The sequence below is a fragment of the Cavia porcellus genome, unplaced genomic scaffold (genome assembly GCF_034190915.1).
Source record: "Cavia porcellus strain 051 isolate PalLab524CR breed Dunkin Hartley unplaced genomic scaffold, mCavPor4.1 scaffold_7, whole genome shotgun sequence".
In the NCBI taxonomy this organism is placed as follows: Eukaryota; Metazoa; Chordata; class Mammalia; order Rodentia; family Caviidae; genus Cavia; species Cavia porcellus.
Genome location: NW_026947490.1, coordinates 8,933,464 through 8,954,870, shown reverse-complemented (window position 1 = coordinate 8,954,870; position 21,407 = coordinate 8,933,464). Strand labels below are relative to the sequence as shown.

General features: G+C 36.7%; 1 protein-coding gene across 5 annotated transcripts in view; it reads right to left on the bottom strand.

Moving 5' to 3' along the window:
• Grik1 (glutamate ionotropic receptor kainate type subunit 1) overlaps nucleotides 1–21,407 on the bottom strand; it is a 378,892-nt gene that overhangs the window by 130,592 nt on the left and 226,893 nt on the right. For all 5 annotated transcript variants that reach the window (XR_010048588.1, XM_063252525.1, XM_063252527.1 and 2 more), the window contains exons 2-3: nucleotides 11,097–11,264; nucleotides 7,929–8,186 (exon numbers count right to left, since the gene is read on the bottom strand). Coding sequence is in view for 4 of the 5 variants with exons in the window: in XM_063252525.1 (XP_063108595.1) it covers nucleotides 7,929–8,186; nucleotides 11,097–11,264 (426 nt within the window). In the remaining variant the exon portion in view is untranslated. The remainder of the gene's footprint in view (nucleotides 1–7,928; nucleotides 8,187–11,096; nucleotides 11,265–21,407) is intronic.

Genomic DNA, 21,407 nt, shown 5'->3' with positions numbered 1-21,407 from the left:
ATGATGTTATTTTTACTGTTTTCTCAAAAACCCTCACTGCCTGCCTGATCAATCAAACACTGAAGGGTCATCACTCAAATGCTGGGAAAGGAAAGAGGACAGTGGGACAACATGAAAGCTTGCAAGCAAGAGCGGACTCAAATATCCTCATAGTGTAAAGCTTGCTCTGGATTTAAGGTATTTCCAGCACTGCATGATGGCTTACTCTTCCACGGCTATCACCTGAGTGTCTTGTTTGGTTTCTATAAAAAATCACATGGGAGGCTGTCATATTTCTACCTTTCCCTACAGGATGACGGGGTGGCACACCATCCAGAGGGCTCTATGAGTAATGTGAATCTGATTCTGCTCAAAACTTTGTCCAATGTCTTTCTATTTCAAACAAAGCAAAAACTCATCCAGTAATAAGCAACAACTTCTACCCTGTCTCTCTCATTATCTGGCATGCCTTCACATTAACATTAACTGTTGCCCTTGCCTGAAACTTTCTCCCTGGTACAACATGTTTTCCCTTCTCTGTTCCTTCAAGTCTTTGCTCAGATCTCACCTTCCCGATGTGCCATGACCTTGACTTCTGCTAACTGCACTCTTGTAGAGGCATCTCATCTTGTTCACTTTTTCTTTCTCCCGCAATACTTACCATGTTTGAAATTTGTAATTCAATTCATATAGGAAAATGCATTGTTTTTTCTTTAGGCTTCAATATAGTCTAAGTTCTTTCAGGCTAGGATTTTCTGTCTGCTCTGTTCACCAAGACCTTGAACAATGACTAGTACATTGTAAATATTCAGTAAATATTTGTGAAATGATAGGTTTTAGCAGCAACACTGAGTTATTAAAAATACGTGCTTTGGGAATGGGGCATCAAGACAGTAAGGTGAAATAAGAGTTTGGATCTTAAAATGAGCAACTTATTCACAGAGTTGAAAATTATCTCAGGGCTTACCAAGGGCAACCTCTTAGGTAATGCAGAAATCTACACAGGACCTTTTTTTTTTTTGGACAGAGCTTCCATAGACTGGACTTAGTTTTTCAGGGTAAGGAGTTCAATTCCTTGGGAAAAATACATTATATCTCCAGAGATTCCTATAGATTAAAATTTCATCCTTTTGGTGATGCCAAAGCTACTTTCCTCAATCCTCCATCCACTGTAGTCAGAGGATTTAGCCAAACTTCTTCCGTCCCATGGCATGGCAGATATTGCAATTTTCTTCTCAGGGTTTACTGGTGTTCCTGTGCAGCTGAAATAGTTTAGTTATTTCACCTTTACTCATTTATTATGAGTATGGATATGAATAGTCTCCGCATCCATGTCTATGACAGGGCGAATACTGGGAAGTCAGTCAGTACAAGCACTTTATAGAACAGGAAAAATTTCTGTTTGTAACTTCTTTCTTTTCCTTACAATGTTTTGCTTAAACATTTAAAGAGGATTGACAAAGACGATTCGAGATACTTTATTTATATGTACAAATCTTTCAACGTGTGGAGGATTGTTTTAGTGATGGTCTTTAGCACAGTGTTACCAATATAAAGGCTGTTTATTCAGGGCCTTTGTACTCATTCTTCTGCCGATCTATCGTGCTCTCCCCACATTATGCAGGGCTCCCACATGGCTTGTTCGCTACCTTCTTTCATGGTTTGCCCGTATACTATTTTCTACTAGGCTTTCCCTGGTTTCCTTACTTTCAATTGCAAAGCCCCCCTGACTCTTCAGGCTCCCAAATGTCCCTTGCAGCTGTTTTTTTTTTAATCTTAGTAATATTCACTACCATCTACCATGGTACACAGCACACATCTCAGTTCCTTTTTCATCTCCTTTCCTTCCCTTCCCTTCTTCTCCCTGCATCTATGATCCCCTTCTCCTCTGAGAAAGATCTATCTCCCTGCTTTCTATTCATTCTTTATTTTTTATTTTGGTCTCTATTTATTCTTTGAGTTTCTCATGGAAGAGAAACCACGTGATATTAAAACTTGTGTGTCTGATTTGTTGGGCTGACTAGAATCCTGGGATCACTGTTTAGCTCAGTACCTATTTTTGTAAATAAAGTTTTATTGAGACACTCTTTGTTCACGAAGTTACATGCTGTCTACAGTGATTTTCTGGCTACCTCAGCAGACTAATGCAGTTTTGACCAAGATTACAGTATAGCCAGAGACATAGCCTAAGCTATACGCTATTTTATTCTGCAATATATTAGTTAGTGTTAATTTCGTACAATTTTTGAAATTCTGTATTGTTTCTATCCTTTCTTTGGTTTGTTTTTAAAATTCAAAAAATTTTTAAAACATGAATATTATGTGCTACACACATGTACTAATAAATATGGGGCAAAAGACTTCTGAGATTGCTGTTTCACTAAACAAATAGTGAGCTGTGGCTGGTTTTGCTAAAAATTTGCCTTGCGAAAGCAGAAACTGCTGAGTCTCCTCCACACTGCATTTGGTGCTCAGCCTCTCAGCTCTTTTCAATGAGTGTGAAGGGAGGGAAGCCAGGCTCCCAGCAGGGGTTTAATGGAGCAGAGGGGATGTCCAATGGGCAGCAGTTTCTCATGGTCTCTCTGGGTCACCTTGGAACATGAGAGCCACATCAAGGACTGCTGGGAGGAATATCCAGCAAAGAGAGACAGAAGAGATGAGGCGAGACACAGCTTTACTTCTCCCAAGAGTTCTCCTCAGTCTTTCTACATTTTAACTTCTAGAGGACAAAACTCTGCCTGCTAGTGTTGAGTGAGCTGAATTTTTTCCTTAGAGACCTGCTCACAGCTCCCATTGACTTCAATGGGAGTAATGGGCCATTTGGTCCCACAACATCTGTGCTGGCTTCAGGCTATTTAACAAACTCCTAAACAAACCCCAATAAAGTGCTCTTTAATGGGCACTTAATTTTGTCATGGGGGTGGGTGCTGAGCACACCTAAGTCCTTTTTTTTCCCTTTAGGTTTACTAAGCTTCCTGCTTTTTATGGCTTGATAATTACTACAACCCAGAACCCTGAGTTAAGCAGTGTTAAACCTACTCAAAGTCAGAAGATGCCTGCTTTTATTGATCTCAGTTGATCTGTTTACTCTCTGGGTTCCAATTTAATGGTTGAATTGATAATTCATTTACATTTTTAATGTTGTTGTGGGCAATACATTTTAACATGAATCATCTCTTAACTTAATGAGTGACATACAGAATCAGTTTGGATTTTCAATTTCAACAAGTATTTATTGTACATCTGAGTTCAGGTGAACTTATCAAGGATAAAAATGTCATTGAAGTTTCTGATAAAGGTGATAGAAATAATAATCATATTTTTCTATTATGCAAAGCTATCACTTTTGAGTAACCACCCCTATGTCAGTGGGAGGGTAGGACATTAACTTTTGTGTCATACACCTACTAATTATACTTTAGCTAAGCACAATTTAAAATATATAATGTCCACACCTTTGTTTGAACTCCTTCTTAAATTAAATCCATATGTCACAGTGATTTGTTTTCCTTTTAGATGATTTTGCTTTGCGTGAGATACAGATATAGTGAGAAATTACACTGTGGACAGGTCAATGTAATGTGAAATAGCATGGTTTTACAACTAATGAAATTCTCTATTTAACAAAAGTAGGCAACTTGGAAGATTTAGCTACACTTATGTTCACAATGTAATGTTCTACCTGAAGGCTCTTTGAATATGCTCATGGAGTTCATTTGATGATGTGTTTTCTTTCCTCAAGCAAGTGAAGCTCTAAAAAATGCCTGCTTATGGCTTATTCCTCTCAATAGGATTGTTTTGAATATAATACTTATGAATTCTATATCAAATCACCTATTAACTTCACTCCTTTCTAAAATGAGATGAGGCATAGGAAAATACATAAATGCATATTTTTAGCCACAGTAGTCACTTCTATGTGACAGAGTTTGATGCCAAACCAGAGTTTAATGCCAAATAGAGGTTCACTATTCATTTTCTGAGGAATAGTAAGTACTACTGTTTGGTGAAAAGGACAGTAAAAAATGAAACAGCAATGAAATATTTGAAAGTGCTTTCCTTTGAATTTTTACTGTCAATTTTATTAGTCTCATTACCAAATGTATAGATCAAGTAAATGAGTTAATTCTGAAGAGAGAAAAAAGTTCACATGTCCAATAGCATTAGTTTTCTGTGTTGAATTACTAAGCTCTTTTTTATTTATCAGATCTATGAAAAATAGCAAATTAAAAGTAAAAATAAGATAAAATTTCAATTTTCATAATATTTCAGTTTCATAGGCATGTGAACAGATCATTGAAGTAGAACATGAAGTATAATTCTTTAATTTCTAAAGTACTATTGAACAGTCTGGGATCTCACAGAGTTTAGGAAGAGATAAGAGTTGAGTGTGATGGTGGTGAATTAGACAACCTTCCAGCATGAAAGTTGTGCAGAGGTTTATCCATATTATAGGACAGCCTCAGGAAACAGGATTTGGAAAGAATTTAAGGATGTATAGGAAATGATGTGAGAATATAAGCAGTGTATAGGATGATGAAGAGGACCAATTATGATAAAACTACATATTTTCATAACAGAAGAGTGGTGTTGGTAGATGATGGTGATAATGATGATGATGGCTTTGATCGTGGCCTTGTGAGTCAAAGTTCCTGTGACAGTGAAATGGAGCAAAAATCAGCTGATACAGATACAGAGAATGCAGATCTGCTTGATTCAGATAACAAGGAAAACAGCAAAGCAAGTACATAATTTCCAGTCAAAATGCTGCAAAATGGTCATGCAACCAAATGGAATGATCCAATGTTATAACTACTGTCTTTGAAAATACTGTCCAAAAATACATAAGGGTCTTGGCAGGGGTGAACCATATTGGACAGAACACCAACACTACCACTCAATGTTGGAAATTATATCAAATAAATTCTATGAGGTGCTGTGAAATAATCAAAGTCTGATATTCAAGTAAAACAATCTGTATGCACACAATAGCTATATTTGAAAATAGATTTATTGTGACATATCACTAGCTAAACTAAAGTATTCATATATCTGCTGTATTTAGCAGGGATTTCTCATGGCAATCACAAGAATATAAAAGACTTATGGAAAAATGATGAATCAAAATATGACATAAAAATGTATGCCCTTGTAGATATGAAGACTCATTATGCTTTCAATTTAGAAATTTATACTAGAACTCAGTTTCAGGTCCTTGTTTGTATAGTAATAAACAGAATGATGTTATAAATAGATTTGTTATTTCATCACCCGGACTAATTGGAATGTAACGTTCAACATTGATTTACCAGCTTCCAATTGATATTGCATTTGCTAATGGAGCACAGATGACAGTGCTGGAACTGTACACGGGAAAAAAGCAGAAATTCCAAAAGAAATGCTATAATTTCAAAACAGAGAAGTGTATAGAACAAGTTTTGGATTTCAGAAAGATTTCCATCAACACTGTACTATGACAGAAATATTGATGGGAAACCTCAAAAAAACCCAGAAGCCTGAGATAGAAACTTTCAACAAAACCAAATGTGGAATAGATTCTTTTGATGAGTTATGTAGCAGCTATGATGCCACTTGAAACACAAAGTATTGGCAGGTGGTTATATTTTACTCCATGTTAGATGTATGGCATAAGTAATTTGATACTTTACAAAGAAAATAACAAGCGCAAAGTACCATGGAGAAATTTTCTTAGAGGACTGAGTCTGGAATTCGTCAGACATCATTTAGAGCAGATAGAAAACAAAATGTTTCTTCTTAGGGAACTATGCACACACACAAAATTTGGGTCACACTGGTGAACTGACAGGTGAACAGGCAAGTGCAGGATGCTAAAGACCTACTATGACAACAGAAAAACTATGTTTTTCAAGAAGAACAAGAAAATAAGACATATGCATTATCAATGTGGTCCTTATGTATGGAACATGCAATTTTCATGTGAAAATGGCCTTGAAGGTGATAATTGAAGTAAAGATTATATTTTCTGTACATTTCTATTGACATTTCCACTGTCATTAACATAGGTGTTTGTTTCTAATGCTCTCTCTTAGGTTTTGTAAGCAAGGAAACAGGCATTTTCATTGTGAAAATGTTGACGTCTATTCTAAGTACTCTGTACACATTAATTATTTTACTAATAACTTGTGGCCTTGCTAAGTGCATGTCATACATCATAGTAGGAAACTCCTGGCAGAACAGGAAGAGAGGTTACAAAAGTGGCCTGCCACATAGGAGAAGAAAGCTAAGCACATGTACTGTCAGTTCAAGCAAGTGGCATTCATGGAGCATGCAGTTGTCATTTATGAAGGCTGCCTTGGGTATGACAGTTGAAGCAAAGATTCTTGGTAGACTTTTGTTTGTGCTTATGTTTCAACATGTTTTTATATCTTATGTTCTCTCTTAGTTTTTGTAAGCAGGTACACAGCTGTGTTGAAAATGTTGATGTTTATTCTATATGTGCAACACATGTTAAGAATTTAATGCTTTATCTTACTGATATTCCATGTTTCTGTTAATTTCACACCACATAATATAATAAGAATCTCCGGACAAAACAGAAAGACCAGCAAGATGTCAAGTACATCCTACAAAAAGATCAGGAAAGCAAAACACATGTGTTGTCAGTGTAAGTGATCTGTGAGAATGGAATGTGCTATTGTGTGTGCAGACTGCCTTGGGTATATAATTGAAGTAAAGACTTTTTTGTAGAGTACTATTTCTATTTTCATTGTAGTTTATATAAGAATTTATTTGTTATCCTTTTTAGACTTTGTACACCAAAAGCTAATTGACATTGAAAATTTTGATGCTTTTTATAAACATTCAATAAATATTAAAAATAAAATACTTTATTTTTGTGATTTTTCCTGTCATTCATTGTTTAATATAATAAAACTCAGACAATTAAAATTAATAATTCATAAGTGGAGATATTCTAAAGAATAAATGTGGGTTTGCCACACCCATACTTATGAGACTTTATGTCAGAAAATGTGTTACACTCTGCTTAAAGAAGATTAAAAAGGCTTGATGATGAAAACCTCTGAATGAGAAGGGCTTAGACAATGAATGATCACTGGCTGACTACAAATCAGACAATAGAGAGACTGAACTTTTATAGATCCTGAAATGGAAGCAGAAAAGAGAGATTGAACTCCCAGTTTAAAAAAAATGAGGGTGGCAAATAAAGGATTTAATGAAGACCAGGTGTTAAACAGCTGTATTTCCATCCTGCATCCTAAAATAAGCAGATGGAACACCACAAACTTCCTAACCAGGCTCATGACTTGGCTCTGCATCCCTTTAGAAATGGTCCACTTTAATGGTATGACCCTAACGGAATTCTTGCTTCTTTATCTACTTTGGGGACATTTCTAGGCATTCATATAGATATTTATCAAGTAAGAATCCTGTTATGTAGGCACTTCAATTGTGATCACAATCATAACAAAGGTGCATAAATGAATTGCATCTTTAATATTGTAATCTGCCTATATTATGTATCAGTAAGGTGATATTTAAAAACCAGTAAAAGCCTGATACGGTGGCTCATGCCTGTAATCCCAGCACTCAGGAGTATGAGGGAGAAGGATCATTGCAAATTCGAGACCACCCTCGAATACAAAGTGAGCTGCAGGACACCTTGAACTGTATAGCAAGATCTTGTCTCAAAAAGACCAAAAACAAACAGACAAACACCACTGTATATTTGATGAAGAAAGGGGCATCAGAAAGGATCAACAAACCAGAAAAAACTTGAATTAGTTGCTTATGACATTCTTAATTTACTTTCCAATACTGTTTGCTTCATAAAGAACGTTAGAACATTTTCATGCTCTGTACCCAACAAGTTTTATGCCTGTGGGACCGTTGGGTTCCCTCTGTCCAGACCACACATGGCCAGGTCAGGCCTTGCATAAGTCCCATACCTGTGCTGTCTTCGTACACCACGGTCACTGTTTTCCAGTTGTAATAGAGGACCAGATCCAGGACTGCCCTGCTGATAGCTGCATAATCTGGGTACAGGTTGATGTAAAACAAGTCTTTATTGTCCACTGAAGGGTGCTTCCATCGAGTCTGTATGTGTGGAACTTCCAGAGCATTGCAAATGGACTGCACAGCGCTGACCGAGGAGCTATGAGAAGGGCCGAAGAGAGCAGCCACACCGAGAGCTAACTGGTCACAGGCTGAGGGTGTCCAGGGTGAAGAGGAGCAAAGCGGGCAAGGAAAATGGGAGAGAAAGACAGCTATGAATATTATTTTTCCTTTCATGATTCCTCTTTTTAATTTAGCTGTTGGAAAATCTCCTATACTTCTCATCTGTATGCTAAGCAAATATCCTTCTTCAACTTCCAATATTCTTGAGATACCAAGATAATGATAGACGTAAATGTAGGTCTGATTAGCAATACATCACAGGGCCAACTCCCTGCAAATAAAAATGAGCTACTGGTCTCACTTCATTACCTTTAATCAGATGGAGTCCAAATCGTTTGCTCGATGTGGTGTTACCCAGGGGCACTCTGAGAGATAACCAGCAAGCTATTTGTCAAATAAACTTCCAATGAATTAAGTTCTGTCACACAGCAAGGTAGTAATGAAGTTAGCGTGACCATGGAATTCAGGAAAAAGTCACCTTTTGGTGACTACAAAGTACTTTAGCTCTTATCTTCCCAAAATTCAGAGAGGAGTCCTGGATTATTGAAATATGGATAAAGAATGTTCATGGCAGTGCTGATACCTATTTAATTACTGAAAATGCACTGCCAAAGCTTAATGGGTCTTAGAAGACATTTATTTGGCCCACCCCCTCACTGCAGAGCAAAGGGACACCAGTCAATCAGGTCACGTTCCACCTTGGTATCAGCCAATATGCAGCCTAATATGATGAAGTTACTATGTATTTAAGAACTTATTTATAAATTAATTTTTCTTATTATGACAGCATTTGCATTGAGTGAATTCACAATACTTAAAATACATCAAGGACCAAAAGACTTTGTAATTAGACCATCATCTTGGGATAATTCCTGAAAAAACTGGGATCTTTATGCAAATACAGTTTTCATCTTTTGCTTTTTTCATTCCACATGGTAGCATGCCTTTCTTTTAAGTCATTACAAATTCTTCAAAGGTATATTTTTAGTATCTGTAGACTATTCCATTAATTTAACTAATTTATAATATTTAAGCTTTCTTTTTATTTTAATTAGATTATATTAAATTTTTCTCTTTATCTTAGGTTATTACTTTAGTGTAGATTTCCAGGGTTAACAGCTATAATTAAAGCACTTTGATATTTTAAAGTTGTAATGATACATATTAACCAAATTTACCTCTAGGAAGTTTGGAGTATTTTATCCCCTATAACCATGTAAAATAGTGGTTATGAATTTTATGCTGGTAAGCATTAAACATAAATTTAAATGCATTTTAAGAATTATGTTATGATTCTATTTAAAGGAATGTAGAACTGCCAAGAAATAAGATTGTACATCAGGATTGAATAACAGCCAAATTTATAAGTGAAATTATATGCTTTTTATATCATAGTGCCATTTTACAAACAAAATAAAATAGAAAAATTATGGCTCTATAAAATTTCTGAGTTCCTTAAAAATAATAAAATTTGATAACTGTATTACAGTTGTCTCAAGAATAGCAGATATTGACACTCATACCAAGGAAAACTTTCTGATCCTGTAATGTTTGACACTGTCTACATGAATTATGGAGAATTATGGTTGTGTGTGTTTTGCTGTAGGTGTGAATTGACATTGTCTTCAGAAGCTAGTTTTCTAGATATGTTTTCATTATTTACCCAGATAAAATAGGACCATGAGAGTATGTAAACTGTTATTTTTTCCAACATGAGCAATGGATGAAATTCTTACTAATACCTGACTCTGGGATACTAATATTACTTGACAGAAAATCAATTCTTTTGATTTCTGTTTCCAGAAAATTACCAGTTTCAAGAAGCTTTGGGCGTTTAATTTACAAATATAAAGTAAAGCAGATATTTTAGATCGTAAGAAAGCTTTTAATTTTTATGTGGGTTGAAATATCATTCCTAAATGTTTTTGTCATTCTATATTTGTTCAGTTCTGTGTGTGAGTGTGTGTGTGTGTATGTGAGAGAGAATCAAGAATATAACCCGGAGAAATCATGCAGTGAGGGTAGCTTGTAAACCTTAAGGAGCTGTATAATCATGTTTTATTATTTGTTCATAGACAACTCTGACCTATATGACGCCACCAATTCTATCCATTTTGAAAAAGAAACTATAAGCAAACAAAAAAGGGTATTAAGCAAGCACATGCTGTAATTTAGCTAGGTTAACTCAGTTAACAACCAGTATTCAAGCATTTGCAAATGAACATGAACAGGGTACTGACTGGATTCTGTTTATCTGCATAGCCATATGGTTCAAGGAACCACTCTGTGATAAAGAGAGCTTCTATGCTGTGAAACCTTATTCTCATACAAAATTCTCATCTGATAGCTACATAGTACCTGTATGAATCTTTCCATGAGCAAAAGCTTGCAGCCTGTCTATAAATTAGATAATTTTTGAACCACTTGTCTTGTGTTCATAAAAAAAAAATTCAGACTGCTCTCTCAGATTTAATCTTTGCATCTCTATGACTTTGTATAAAGGACTATTAAAAATGCTAGGAAATCTCTGCTAAAATTCAGGGAGTGACTTATGTGTGTTCTGTGCATTTTCACAAGTTCAGTGCATGTGACCTTCTAAAAGTTTTATTTGACCATACAGTACAATTTCATGGTGTTATCTCTGTTTCAGGAAGGAAAAACAGATCAAGTTTGACGTTTTGCACTCACAGCTGAACTAGTTAATCATGGAGTGGAGGGTACTGAAGGGTAAGCTAATCAGAAAGGTCCAAAAACAGGGCTAGGCAACGTCCATTAGGCTAGTGCAGATTGTATTGATTAGTGATATAGAGGACTGAGATTTCTTACAACTTCTTTGGACTAAGATGTCCATTTTGACAAAGGGCAGATAACAAAAGAAAGGTGACTTGGAGAGCAGGTAAATCACCCAAAGAAGCTTTTAAAAGTGGGAAAATAGTTACCTCTGCGGGACGCTTCAAAACTATCGAAAAGATTAATTCTCTGGATGTCATAGGTTAATGTGGTGTTAGGCATCAAGGTTCGGTTTCTGTTAATGCTGGTGACTGCAAACTTGAAAGCCAATTCTTCAAGATTAACAGGTTCATTTTCCACAGTTTCAAAAATCCCCCCTGCAGAAGCAAGAGATATACATATATATGAGCAACATTAATCACGTGATTCACGCATGTTTTTAAAAAAGAAGAATGTAAATTCTAAATAAAAGACCTAACATGATAAACGCAGAAATGGTCAAAGCAGATTCCCAAATCAAGGCTGGAAGTTTATCAGCATATGCCATATGCAATCAATAGGTCTCCCTGCACACCAGTACTTAAGATTTTTCAATCCAGGTTTGGATACCTCTCCGATGATCAATGTATTCCAAATACTTTGAACTATGAATATATAGGTGATGTGAAGGTAGATAGCAATTTTCTATGGTTTGCACAAAGATCACATATGCTTGACCCAAACATATTTTGAACTGTCACAGAAAAGACTGTGTAAATTTCAAGAAACTGAGTAAAATGTGTAATCTTCCTGTTTGCTTTTTCATTCATATCCTACCTTGAAATTTATGTAAAAAGAGTTATTTCATAGTGGCTTTCGTCCTTGGAAAGAAGATCTTTCTATTTGGAAGTAGACTTCTAGACTCTAAAAAGATTGGGCAGAGAGCTGAGTGAGATCAAAATGGAATACATACTTTTACACTATTCAGAATGGAAAGATTTTTCTATGATTTCTGGACTAGAATTTGGGTATCATATTTTAGTGCTTCAGAGACCTGTTTTTTTTTTCTCAAATTTTTGATTGTGTCCAAAAGCAAACCTACATCCCATCCCTGAAGAAACACATTACTCAATGACTAAGAACAGATGCCATTAGCTCTGCTATTTTAAACATGAAACTCTCAGTGCAAACAATAATATGAAAATTAGTGCTTAAATGGAGCTGTGACTTGGAGACATTGATGATGAATAGAGCATATTATTAACTGTACATCATTAATATTTTTTTACTGCTTTTCTGAGGTTATCAATAGACAGAGTATGAAGTAGAAGACCTCTTAAGTACATTCAATTCACTCACTCCTTGACTCATTTTTTAAAGTATATGTTATCTGACATCATAAAATATTGAATACTTGTAACTATACGGTTTCTATTTACCTTGACTAACCATTGAGCAATGCCTTACCAAAACTTGGTTGTGAAGACTTTTTCCAAATGTGTCTATGCTAGACTGATTTGTGAATGCTTTAAGTTTTCCCTTGACTCAAGAAAGAAAAAAGGATATGAAAAAAAAACTCAACAGAAAGTGACAAATAAATTTCAAGAGTATGATTTATGTACATTCATTCTTAGAAAACTCCAGTTGACAGGCTCTAATTAAAAGTAATTACCTTGATCCTACTTTGAAAGAATAATAAACAAATGCATAGCTGTAATTTTTCTGCTAAGCTGACCTTATTAAATAACCCACCACAGTGTTGGGTTGTGAAAATTTAAAAGGCTCTGAAATAATTTGGCTCTTTTTTTTTATGACTATTTTTGGTACATACAGCTTGATGATATGAAACCTTTAAGTAAAGTTGATTCCCTTGTTGTTTGAGAAACCGTAGTTGAAATCTAAATGGTGATTTTGTGTGATCATGCTCATCTTCACCTCAGGGGCCATATGGGATAATTCTCTCTAAAATCAGTGTTAGGAGAATTTTTGCTCTTGAAATAAGTTTATGTTTTTCCTTTGTCAGACAACTATGAGAAGGAATTTGGGGATGAAGTTTCCATTTTTCTCAGTTGTTAATGAATGCTTAACAGGGAAGTTAGAAATCTCTTAAAATAGCCCCTCGGTCACCAAAGGAATGTGGATGGAAGGTGGACTTCTGGTCATGATCAAAGACACCCACACAGTGGGCTCTTTGGGGTTAAATGTATTCACAATAATTATTAACAGCTATTTCTTTACTTGTTATGTGCTCAGCTTTAGTGAGAACTCTCATGGAGAGAGACAGTATGTCTTACTCAGAATCACTGTCACAATGGAGACCCAGGTTCTACAACTTCCAGGCTGAAACATTCAGGAAACATGTCACTCACAGGCTAGATATAAGCACCACTAAGTTTATAAAAGACAACAAACATTTGAATAGAAAACAGAAGTTCTGATGAATGGTCATTAGCTTAACTTTTCCTGGGTTAGAATTTTTAAATATTAGGAAGAAAGTCACTATGAAATAACTCTTTTACATAAATTTCAAGGTAGGATATGAATGAAAAAGCAAACAGGAAGATTACACATTTTACTCAGTTTCTTGAAATTTACACAGTCTTTTCTGTGACAAATTTAGATGTTTCTATCCAATACACACAATTCAAGTTATTTCTATCATTTTTCATCTCTCAGTGTGATCTAGTAATGCTCCCTCATTCCAGTACTCTGTAAAACAAATATACAATGCAGTCAGAGTACTCTGGAAACAAAATTCTTTCCAAGAAGTAGATTAGTATTATTACACATGGATAATTGACATACAAAACAAGTTGGCACCAATCGTAAAACTTCCTGCTCACCTCAGAATTACTCCTTTAGTGTAGAGTTGCCCTTTATACAAAACAACGTAACTGGGTCTAAGATAATTACTTAAGTGTTTTATTATGTGCTTAGGTTGTGTGTAGCTGAATTCTGTTTTGTCATTTTGAGAGCAATTTCTTTCACTTCATCAAATGAGAATTCTACATGGTGTCATTAGCTCAGCACCCCACTCCACTTTCCTGTTCTACTAGAAACGGCGTCTGATAAATAACACAGTCTTACAGTGATGAGAGTAGACAGAGTGCTGGAGAAATACCAAGAGAATCAAATCTGATAAAACCAGGAGGAAGTTATTAACAGAAGACGGACTAATATTTCACAGGAAGGTAAACTGGTTAAGGTTGACCCATTCCCTCCCTGCTCCTTCTTACTGTGCCTCAGATATGTGACGTGGAGTTTCTGATAAACGGGGAAGGACACATATCCAGAGATTCTTCCTGTCTCCCCTCCCTCCTCCCCTCCCTCCCTCCTTCCTTCCTTCCATTCTTCATATTTCCTTTTTTCTTGCCTCCTTTTCTCCCTTCCACATTCTATTTTCCTCTGCCTCTTTTTCCTCTTTCCTCTCTTCTTTCTCCCTCTCCATCTTTGTGATCTTTGTGGGTGCGAGAGATGTCAATAAGCTATATTTAGGGGTATGTGTTCGTATATAGTGTACTTTGGATCCCAGCTTTTTGTGACCCAGGGTCTTGGTGGTCAGAGAGGAGAAATCCCTACTTCATTCATTCCTTTGGTCTTCTTCCTCCTCCACTCTGCACCTCACCCATCCTCTCCTCCTTCCCACTTTCTCCTCCTAAGTGTACCTCTGTCTCTTACTCCCTTATTCAGGCATAACTTCTGCTTCCAAAAAGTCAGTGGGCCAAGTAAGGTATAAAGAAGAAAGGAACAGCATCCTATTCCAATTATTTTAAAAATTTTATTTAAAGAGAAAAAACAGGAAAAACAGTACAAGTAATCCAGAATTTCAAAAAAAATAAACATTAAGAAATTACTAATTGATAAATTACATATTCTCAGGTTAGAAATAGCTGTTCAAGATACAAAATTAAAGCATAAAAATTGGACATTCAAACTGAGAGTGCAAACAGTTCTGTTCAATGATCCAACAATAACTTAGTAATATGGTTATCTGTCTTATACACTTAAGCATGCATGCAGTTATGTCTTCTAGAGCACTTTCTTTCCATCTATTTTTTTACAGTGATGATGATACATTTTGGATTTTATTACTTCTACAGTTCTTATTACTTTTTACACTAGAGACACAACATGATATTTATAAGTATGATTCTTATTTATTTCACTTAAGAGGATAGCCTCAAGTTGCCTCCATTTACCTATGAAGGCCTCGAGATCATCCTTTTTATAGTTGAGTAACATACCATTTTATAAAAATACACATCTTTTTCATCCACTCTGTAGTTAATGGGCATTTTGGTTATTTCCAAGATTTAGCTCTTACAAATTGTGCTGCTATGAACATGGGTGCACATATGTCACTGTGACATGAGCTTTTTAGTTTTTCTGGGAAAATACTCAGGAGGATATTAGCTGGATTGCATGGAACTTTCAATCCTAGTCTTCTGAGAAATCTCCATACTGATTTCCATGCTGCTCGGTCTACACTCCCACCAACAGTGGAACAGTGTTCTTTTTCCCCACATCCTCACCAATGTTTGTTATCAGTTGATTTTTTAGTGGCAGCTATTCTTTCCAGAGTAACATGAACTCTCAATGCTATTTTAATTTGCATTTCTTGAATGACCAGTGATGTTGAACATTTCTTCATATATTCATCTACAATTTGTTTTTTCTTTTTTGGTCTTTTGTTCCTTTTTATCAGTACCAAGGATCGAACTCATGACTGCCTTCTTGCAAGGCAGGTGCTTATGCCGCTGACCTAAATCCCCAGCCCCTTCATTTGCAATTTGTATATCTTCATCTGAAAACTGTGTTCATCTCACATGCCCATTTTTGGAGAGGGTCTTTGAATTTGAGGGGCTTGATATTTTCCAATTCTTCATATGTTCTGGATATAGATCCTTTGTCTAAGGGGTTGCTGGCTAAAATTCTTTCCCATTCTGTGGGTTTTCTTTTCACTCTGTTGGGGATTTCTTTTGAAGTGCAAAAACTTTTTAGTAAGATGAGATCCCAGTTGTTGATTCTTTGAAGTCTTTCCCGTGCAGTTTGCATTTTGGTCATGAATTCTCTGCCTATCTCTATGTCTCCAGACTTCTACCTACTTTGTATTCCAGTAGATGTAGTGTTTCTGTTTTAATATTTAGATACTTGATCCATTTTGATTTTAGTTTTATGCATGGTTATAGGCGTAGGTCTAGTTTCAGTCTTCCACATGTGGAAAGCCAATTTTTCCAGCACCATTTACTAAAGAGGCTGTCCTTCTTCTAGTGAACATATTTAGCCCCTTTGTCAAATATCAGGTGCCTGAGTGTCTTTGTAGTTGTGCTTGCATCTTCTAATCTGTTCCACTGATCCTCAGGTCTATTTCTTTGACAGCACCATGCTGGTTTTATCACTGTGGCTTTGTAGTACAGTTTCAAGTCAGGACTTCAGATGCCTCCTGCCTTGCCTTTGTTGCTCAGAATTGCCTTTGCTATTCTATGTTTCTTCTGTTTCCAAATTAATTTTAGGAATGTTTTCTCCACACTTCTGAGGTATGTTAATGGTATCTTGATTGGGATTGCATTAAATCTGTATAACAGTTTTTGGAATATGGCAATTTTCACAATATTGGTTCTTCCTAGCCAATAGCAAGAAATATCCTTCCATTTTCTAATATTCTCTTAAATCTCTTTTTTTAGCATAGCATAATTTTCAGCATATAGGTCTTTTATATTCCTGGTTAGGTTGACTCCTAATTATTTCATTTTTTAGATGCTACTGTGAAAGGTGATATTCCCATAATTTCTCTCTCAGTGAGTTTTTTGTGTACAGAAATGCTATTGATTTTTGAGCTTTGACTTTGTATCTAGCTACACTGCTGAATTTGTTTATTACCTCTAGTAGTCTTTTAGTGGAGGTTTTTGGGTCTTCTATATAGAGTGTCATGTCATCTGCAAATAGTGATAATTTAACTTCTTCCTTTCCTATCTTTTATTTCTCTTTCTTGTCAGATTGCTCTGGCTAATATTTCCAGAACTATATTGAATAGGAGTGGTGATAGTGGACATCCTTGTCTTGATCTTGATTTTAAAGTGAAAACTTTCAGTTTTGTCCACTTAGTATAAGTTTGGCTATTGGTTTGTCATAGATGGTCTTTATGAGATTGAGGTAGACATTGTGTACTCTGGGTTTCTGAGGGTTTTTTTTTTTTTTTAAATCACGAACAAATGTTGGACTTTATCTAAAGCTTTTTTTATGTCTATTGAGATGACCACGTGGTTTTGTTTTTGCCTCTGTTGATATGGTGTATTATATTTATTGATTTGCATATGTTAAACTATCCCTGCATTCCTGGAATGAATCCCACTTACTCATGGTGTATAATCTTCTTGATGATTTGCTGCGTTCTACTTGCCAGTATTTTATTGAGGATCTTTGCATCAATGTTCATCATTTAGACAGGCCTATAGCTCTCATTTTTGGTTGGTCTTTCTCTGGTTTTAGTATGAGAGTAATACTTGCCTCCAGGGATGAGTTAGGGAGGATTGTAACAAGAAAAGACAGTCATTAAACAAAAACTAAGAAACAAATAAGGAGTATTCCCACATGTTGAAATAGTTTAAAACTGAAAGAACATTTTTAAAGAAATTGTTGGGTATATCATTGTTATGGGCTGAATTTTGTCCTCTTCAGATTCATATGTTGAAGCACCGACCTAACTCCTAGTACCACAAAATAGAACTGAATTTGGAAATAAGGTCTTTAAAAAGGTGATTGGGTTAAAATGAAGCAGTTAGTGTGGCCCCCAATCCAATTTATCTTTACAGGAAAAGGAAATTTGAGGCAGATGTGGTGGCCCAAGCTTATAATTTCAGCTCTCTGAAAAGCTGACACAGGAACATCACAAGTTTGGGCTCAGCCTGGAAAAATTAAGTGACTTAATGAGATGTAGACAGACACTGATATATAGACAGATACAAGTATAGGTATAGATGGAGATGTGGATGTAGAGATAGATATAGATGTTATAGATATAGACATAGATATAGATATAGATATAGACATAGACATAGACATAGACATAGATATAGATATAGATATAGATATAGATATGGGTAAAGGCCCTGGTTTCAATCCCCAGAAATGAAAAACTTGAAAAAGAACTTCCACATATGTATACCTGCAGTGCAAGCATACAGATGAAAGTCCATAAGAGGCAGAGCCATCAGACTGCTATGCGGAAGCCAAGGAGAAAGGTCTCAGGAGAAACCAGTCATGTTACCAACCTGATTTTGGACTTCTCAGCTTCTGGAACTGTGAGAAAATAACTTTTTGTCATTTAAACCACATAGTTTGTGGTATTTGTTATAGTAGCCATGAGAAACTTTCCTTTTGTGCCATGGGATTTAAAATGGGCACGTTTAATAGAAATCACATCTATGCAAGTAATGTTCTCTTCTAACAAGAAAAATCTCCTCTAAGAAGATTCTGATTTTATGCAAGGTAACTTAAAGAGGCTCTCACTCTAAATCTCTCTTTAGTTAGCAGAGTTTTCACAGTAGTGCTTCTGTCTCCATCGAGTAGAGTCCTATACCAGTGAGGTCAAAGCTGAGCTATAGGAAACTTTTGAAATTGAAAGACACAGACAGAGACCACACACAATGACATTTTGCATGTGCTTTCAAGGTGGCACTTGGTGAATGGAGGGGGATCAAATGCTGGCATGTGGCTTGTGTGTTACAATTGCACCTAGACTTACAAGAAGACTGTTCATATTCACAGACCTCACTAGAACTGTGCTAACAACATGGTCACTGCAGGTAAAGGGCAGCAGGTAGAGAAGGTGAAGACTAAATGCTAGGCTTTACGTGAATATTCTTATGGTAAGATCAGAACGAAGGCATTATGGTCAGGTTTCCACTGCTGAAACAAAATACCTGAGATAGAGAATTTTCTTCTAAAATGAATAGATTTATTTTTGGTCATCATTTAGGAAATTCTAGTCCACCATCAATTGGTTCCATAGGTTTGGGCCTGCGGTGAGGCCACACATCATGGCAAGAGCGCTTGGGGAAGCACACTGCTTATTTCATGACAAGAAAGCAAAGAAAGGAGGAGAGGGAAGATGTCCACAATAACTTCCCAGAGCATACTCTCAGTGGCCGAGGATCTGCCATAAGACCTCCACCATAAAAGCAGGGAGCTCCACCAAGTAGGGCCACCCTGGAAACCATATCTTCAACAACTGGGCCCTTTGCTGATGCAAAGATAGAAATGATAACAAATGGTTTCCAGCTTTTTCCTAACTCCCATGTCAAATGTACAGAATCATGTCACATGTCAAAGTTCCACACAGATTGACTTTTTTCTTGTTTTAGGCTGAAAGGAGAGCTGGTAGTCGGCTTCCTAACCGGTTTCCTAATCACTATTTCTATGCAGGAGGAAAAAATGTAACTTGGAAATTAAGTCCCTTGCTTGGGCACATACCTTAAAGAAAGTAACTCTACTATCACCGTCATTCCTCTTTCTGCGCCCTCTGAATGGGACCTTGCTGTACGATGAAGGGGAAGCATGAAAGTTACCACCATCCTTCTCTGGACTAAGAAAAACAATGCTTCATTGTTCTGGGGCAGAGATCTTCAACTCTCAGACCAGGAGCGGGTATGGCCTGTTTGGAATGAGGGTGCAGAGCACGAAGTGACTGGTCAGTGTGCCAACAAAGCTTCCTCTATGTTAACAAGAGCTCCCCTTTGAGACATGACCTTCTAGGCTTTACCTGCTGTCAGAGCAGCAGCAGCATTAGATTCTCAGAGGAGCAGAAACCCTGCTGTGAACTGCGCATGTGCTCTTTTTGAGAATTAGCTGGTGATTCTATTGCTAGGGATTGTGTGCAAATCCAGATGAACATTGGCAGAGAGGTTTGACTGCACTGAAATCATACTAAATCAATTGCTCACAGACTCATGTTAAAGCTATCAGTGAGTGGCAAGTAACAATTAAGCTGCGTCTGCTGACAGGCTTCATAGTGGCAAGTGAGTTGTTACACTTGATTTGTACAGCTATACCTGGTGGCAGGCATTAAACCAAAATATGGCACTCATTTTATTCCACCTATGGCCCACACATTATTTTATTTACCGCTTCCATCCGTACTATTTCCTGCATTGAACACTCATCTCAGTCACAGCTTTGGAAGCCCACAAGCTAACCCTTGCCAAAATGAGTAAAAAAGTCAATGAAGAACTTATTTGAAAGAGAGAAAGACTTAAAGATGACACAGCAGAAGACTCTAAAGCATCCAACCAAAAGAAAGCTGCATTTAAAACAGAAAACCAAGAACCCTAGCTAAATTATGGGTGCACTGAGACAGGTGGTTCACCTTCTCCAAGGCTGCTTTAAGCCCTGAAACCTTCCAAACTTCTTTGCCACAAGGAGACTGTTGTAGTCAGGGTTTATAAGGGAATAGATTTCATACAAGATATAAAATTTAAAGAATTATTTTATAATATTCAACCCAAGAGTCAAATGCAGAGGAATGCAGGAGATCTGTCCATGTACTAGAGACTCAAAGAATCCAGTTGAAGGTCTAGATCTCATGGTGATGCCCAGCTGAAAACTGACGGTCTATGATAATGCCCTCCACAATTCCAGCTGGAGGCATAGAGCCCATGACAATGTGTCATGCAAGTCCATATCAAGAATCTGCACTGGGAAGACCCAAAGGTCAATGGTGGAAGCTAGAAAGTCTGCACCAATGGGATGAAGGATCTGTGCCACCAGGCTGAAGGAGCCAGGAAATGATGCTCAAAGTAAGGACCTCCTCTGAAAATAACCACAGTCATCCTCAGTGACAGCAAGGACTCAAGCTCTTCTGATGATAATAGCCAGGTGCATATCAGGAAAACCAGCAAAACAAGTATCTCCCAGAGAATCAACAGCACACCATCTTCCTCTCCAGGCTTTATGCTGTGGGCAACGTCATTGGGTGGACCTTCCACACCCAGAACCTCACTAGTTCAGTTCAGCTTAGTGTTACGAGTTGACAAGTAGTTCATCAACCGCAGAGACTACGCACCTTGCATTAAATTTTTTAAAAAGAGAAAACAAGTGAACATGAAGAGCAGAATTAATTATTGCAGGCCTTCACCACTCCATCAACTTTTCTTCACTGAGGGCCTCATTCTGTATTGTTAAACCCTTTATTTGGTGAAGAGTTTATTTTGCCTACCACTGCTTGCCTCCTGATACAATTTGTCATTTAATTTTAAAAGAGGCTGAAGTTTGAAAGGTGACACGTGTTCCTTTCTCAGTTAGCACCAAAAAAAAAAAAAAAAAAAAAACAATGATGAAATAGCAAGGCTATTGTGGCACAGCTGTTATAGGGGATTCATGAGTCACCATCTCTGTGGCATGCAATCCAAATTAACCAGCCAATGATGTGGACAACAATGCTTGTTTTATGGTATATGTTTTTTCAGGAGGGTGTGCACAAGGATATGCTAAGTTCTTTTGTGGCCAACCACATTACAGCTGAGAACTATTCAAGCCTTTCAATG